This window comes from Paroedura picta, chromosome 5, assembly GCF_049243985.1.
Source record: "Paroedura picta isolate Pp20150507F chromosome 5, Ppicta_v3.0, whole genome shotgun sequence".
Taxonomy (NCBI): domain Eukaryota; kingdom Metazoa; phylum Chordata; class Lepidosauria; order Squamata; family Gekkonidae; genus Paroedura; species Paroedura picta.
This window is the reverse complement of record NC_135373.1, coordinates 110994987-110999806: the sequence shown is the minus strand read 5'-3', so window position 1 is coordinate 110999806 and position 4820 is coordinate 110994987. Positions and strand designations below refer to the sequence as shown.

General features: G+C 49.7%; 1 protein-coding gene across 1 annotated transcript; it reads left to right on the top strand.

Moving 5' to 3' along the window:
• Positions 1–973: 973 nt before the first annotated feature.
• LOC143838511 (uncharacterized) lies at positions 974–4618 on the top strand. The gene is made up of 4 exons (XM_077339897.1): positions 974–2954; positions 3424–3507; positions 3687–3770; positions 4050–4618. Exons 1-4 carry the CDS (start codon positions 2333–2335, stop codon positions 4547–4549), a joined length of 1290 nt encoding a protein of 429 aa, XP_077196012.1. The 5' UTR covers positions 974–2332; the 3' UTR covers positions 4550–4618.
• Positions 4619–4820: the final 202 nt, after the last annotated feature.

Genomic DNA, 4820 nt, shown 5'->3' with positions numbered 1-4820 from the left:
AGGGGACATGATTTGCTCTCTTTAAGTATTGGAGGAGGGCAGGGAAAGGTTCCTGTTGGCAGCAGAGGAGAGGACTCACAGTAATGCGTTTAACCTACATGGAGAACAATATTGGCTAGATATCAAGAGATTTTTTTTTTCACAGTGACAGTAGTTCAGCGGTGTAATCGACTGCCTAAAGAGGTGGTGAGCTTCCCCCCTTCAAGCAGCAGCTGGACAAATACTTATCCTGGATGCTTTGGGCTGATCCTGCATTGAGCAGGGGGGGTCGGACTAGATGGCCTGTATGGCCCCTTCCAACTCTATGATTCTAAATACAACTCTGTGATTTTATATACATTCTTGAGCCTTCCAACAAGACATACCATTGGCTTTTAACAGAGGCCCGTGATTAGTCCACTGAGTAGCAGCAAGTCTGAGACCAGCAAAACCTTAGCTAGGGTTCAGCATCCCAGTCTCCGCCCCCAAGCCCAAGATTAGGGATCTAATCTTTGCATCCACAGACACAACAGTTAGCATAACACTAAGTTCTGAAATTATTTCAAGGCACCTATGGTCATTCAACTAGAATGGCAAATGGAGTTTTGTGGCAAATTGAAATCTGGATTTTCATCTCACACTTGGATCTCACTAATCATATCTGACCATTTTGACTTACCCTTCTCCAGCTGGAACCAGATGTTGCTAAAGTCCCAGCAGATGTTATGAAGTCTGAACTAGGCCTCCTCTTTGATTAGGATACAGATGCCTGAAAGTGCCACTGATATAACAGCCTCTGCCAAATCCCTGCTATCTTTCTTGTCCCATGGGAGACAGAGAGGCTTCCCTGATTGACAAGATTAATTTAGAGCAATAAGTACCTAGTGAGGTCAGGGACACCAAGGGGATGAAGAGAAATTTGATTCTCAGGGTCTGGCGCATTATTTCGCTATCCTCCCAGGCTCCTGGAGGAATCGAATTGAGAAACTGAGGGGCATTTCCCACGGCTTAAAAATAGCACAATGGTAGCTGATTGAAAACGCTACTAATTTGCCATAACGCACGACGTCGTAAACAATCTGCAACAATCCTGAAACCGAACCGCCAAAAGCGCTTCGTTGTAGCGCTTCTAGGGGAATCCAGAAAACTGGATTCACCCTCCGGATAGCGATACACTCCTGCAACCAATCTGCAACACTAGCGCTAAAGACCTGTGCGTTACCATTGTTGCGGGTTCTTCAAAGTCCCTCCTCCCGAGCCTGTCCTCCAAACTTCCGGCGAACTGTTCGCCATTTTTTTTTTCTCCGAGCGAGCGGGGATCTACGAGGCAACGGGACAGCGACTGGCTTTCAAGCACGATCACTTTCGGAAATTCTGCCCGGACACCACAAGAGTTTTTCACAAGCACAGTGGCACACACCGTCACGTTCCCAAAATTTGCCCAAAGCTTAAAACCCCGTCTACCATCGGCCAGTCCTAGCGGAGTCAACGTACAGGGAGCATTTTAAAAAATTTTCCTCTGAGCGTGCCAACGAACGTTCGCCGCTCGCAGTCTCCTGCTTAGCTTAGAGGGGTTCAATAGACATGATTCGTGGTGATATCATGAGGGGCGGCTTATGTGTAGTGGGTCTTTGTGTGGTTCCCGGTGCGTGCTTGTGCTTGGGTGCGGACAACCCCTTCCATTGGCGGCTAGACCTCCGGCAAGCGGAGTTGCCGTCCCCCGTTCATTTTAAAAAATTTTCCTCTGAGCGTGCCAACGAACGGTCGCCGCTCGCAGTCTCCTGCTTAGCTTACAGGGGTTCAATAGACATGATTCGTGGTGATATCATGAGGGGCGGCTTATGTGTAGTGGGTCTTTGTGTGGTTCCCGGTGCGTGCTTGTGCTTGGGTGCGGACAACCCCTTCCATTGGCGGCTAGACCTCCGGCAAGCGGAGTCGCCGTCCCCCGTTCATTTTAAAAAACATTCCTCTGAGCGTGCCAACGAACGTACGCCAGTAACATGTCATGTTTGGTTGATTTATGCTGTGGCTGGTGAATATTATTGGGGAACTGCCGAGTACTGCCGCACTTGCTCTCGGTTGAACACCGGCATGCGTTTGTGTAATGGCGGACATTTTCCTAAAATGGCTCCCGCTGCATGTTCAAACTGCTCTTCTCGCGTGTAAACGAATACGCGCATGCGTTAAGTCAAACAACAAGGGCGCCAATCTGGCCATTAGGAGCAGATCCTGTTCCCGCGCGAGGAGTTTTGAACGTGACATGTGACCTGATGTGGCCAATGTGCGTGTCCCCTGCTGCCCTCCACCAATCAGGAGCCGGCTAGTCCCTTTGTCTTTGTGTGCGGGAAGGTATATGATCCGTTGCACCCTGCACCTCCCACCACCATTTTGCTCAGCTACTAGCGAAAGCAACATGGAATCGTCTTCTCAAGCCTCGTCCGTCCCTGCAACCGGCCGTGGCCCTACTTGGAGGGACGCGGAGATCAGGGACCTGATCGGGATTTTCTCGGAGGAGAAAATCCAGGACGCGTTCCAGTCCTCCCACAGGAATAGGGAGGTTTTTGAACAAGTGGCTATTAAGATGCGCGCCCTGGGCCACAACAGGACCGGCCTTGAATGCCGGTCGAAGACCAAGACAATGAGGGCAGAGTACATGCGTGCCGTGAACCATAATAAGGGTTCCGGCAACGAAAAGGTTACCTGCCCCTACTTCGAGGAGCAGCGCCAGCTGTACGGGGACGGGGAAGGATCCGGCAGGCCGAAGCGCGTCGGCCGGAGCCTTAAGGTGGTTCGGAAGCCGGCTGCCCCGGTCGAGGAACCACCCGCTGAGGAGGATCCCGGCGAGGGAACCTCGTCCAGCTTTCGCCCTCCACCCCCCGTCCAGCAACGAGCCGCGGAATCGGTAACGCTGGACCTGATCGCCATCGCTCCTGGGGAGCCAGAGGAGGCTCCTGAGCAAACGCCCCTTGCCTCCGGTAAGTGATTTTCTTTTTATTTTATATTTCCTTTTGAGCAAATGTGTGTTCTGACGTTTGGGCATCGTTTTCTCGTGTGTTCGTTGCAACGCATAAGATGGTAGGCTGTGGAGTGCTTGCTGTGGTTACTATTTGAAACGGTTTTAATTTTATAATTTTATAATTTAATTTTTAAAAGATTTTAAAAGAAGGTAGGCTGTGGAGTGCTTGCTGTGGTTACTATTTGAAACGGTTTTAATGTTATAATTTAATTTTAATTTTTAAAAGATTTAATAAGATGGTTGGCTGTGGAGTGCTTGATGTGGTTAGTATTTTAAACGGTCATGTTTAACCCACAGCCCCAAAATATTTGCTGCATGCCTCGCCCATAGGCCTTCTGCAGTACTTTGGCTCACTACTTTGGGAGCTTGCTTTGTGGTTCATGGTGTATGCTTGCTCATTTTTCACTATTTTCTGCTCTTGTCCACAGAGACACAGTTGCCAGGGACGGGGCCCCTAGAGTCTCCAGCAGCACCTGACGTGGATAGTGATTCGGGGGCATCAACTAACATTGGTAAGTATTAGTAAAAATAGGGGGGGGGGCTGTTTTAACTGCTTTGTGCTTTTCTGTTTGTGCAGGGCAGCAGCACTGCTAAGAGAAAGAAGAGAGTCCCTCTGCGTTGCTGGTGTAGGCTTTGAAGCTGGCTTTGCCACCCTTTGGTCCTAGATCTTTTTTTTTTCCTTTTTTTGCAGATTTCATACCCGGAACACAGGAGGAGGAACAGCCTGGGGTGCTTGGACCTCCTGCCCGGCGCAGGCGGATACAGATTCAAGATGGTGAGCGTGCATGACCTGTTCCTTTCGAGCCATAGCTGCAGGACAATGTCGCTAGGCACTAACCATGTGCTCCCTTTTAATTGTTGAGAGTCCTGCTGTGAAAGTAGGCAAAAGTAAAAGCACAACATGGGCAAACAAACAATGGCCATGTGCTCACCGGGGATTGTTTAAATTCTTGGCAGGAAAACACGGGGACAAAAAAGGACACCATGTCCACCATGGTGTGTTTTGACTTTTTTGATGTTACTAACAGTTTTGTTTCTCATTTTTTGCCAACAGAGGTTCTTTCAGATGAGGAGGAGGAACCACCCCTGCCTCCAGGCAGCCCACCACCTAGAGGTGCGCTCCCAGCAGAGGAGAGGCTTACGAGGGAACGCGGCAGGCTGAGGCGCGTCTCAGTCTTGACAAGCGTGGGAGAGAGGCTCCTTGAGCACTGCTATGAGGAGTCACGGCGTGCCGCGGCCGCTGACCAAGCCATGCTCACACTCATTGCCCAGGAGGGGAGAAAATTGAGGGCAGTCCTTAGAGAGACAAACCAAATCCTACGCGAAGGCGTGGAGGAGGTGCGACTGATAAGGAGACTCATGGAGAGGGCAGTAGCGGTCATGGAAAGGGCCTACCCTCCACAAATCGCCCCCCCACCACCACCCACACCAACACCACCACTTCCAGCACCCACCCCACCAACTCCCTCTCAGAATGCCTCCACCCAAACAAGAAGGAGGACTATTCTCGGAAAGAGAAAAATTAAACCAGCAGACAAGTACTCCCCCTCCTAGTTTTGCCCACTTTTTCTATTTCATGTTATCTGTGTTTTGTTGTTTGTTGAATAAAGTTTATATTTTTGACTCTGTCTCTGTGTACCCTACTGTAGAATCTGCAAGGCTGAAAGCGGCCTCTCTAGTGATTGTGTATATTGTGGTACTGCTGTGTGGGTTGGAGGTTGGAGGGGTGTTAGTTCAAGGAGTTTTAGGAGTGTGGTGTGGGGTTAAATATGTGCGAGTTTAAGAAGTCACACTGGAGTCTTGTTATAAAATTTGCAATAACATT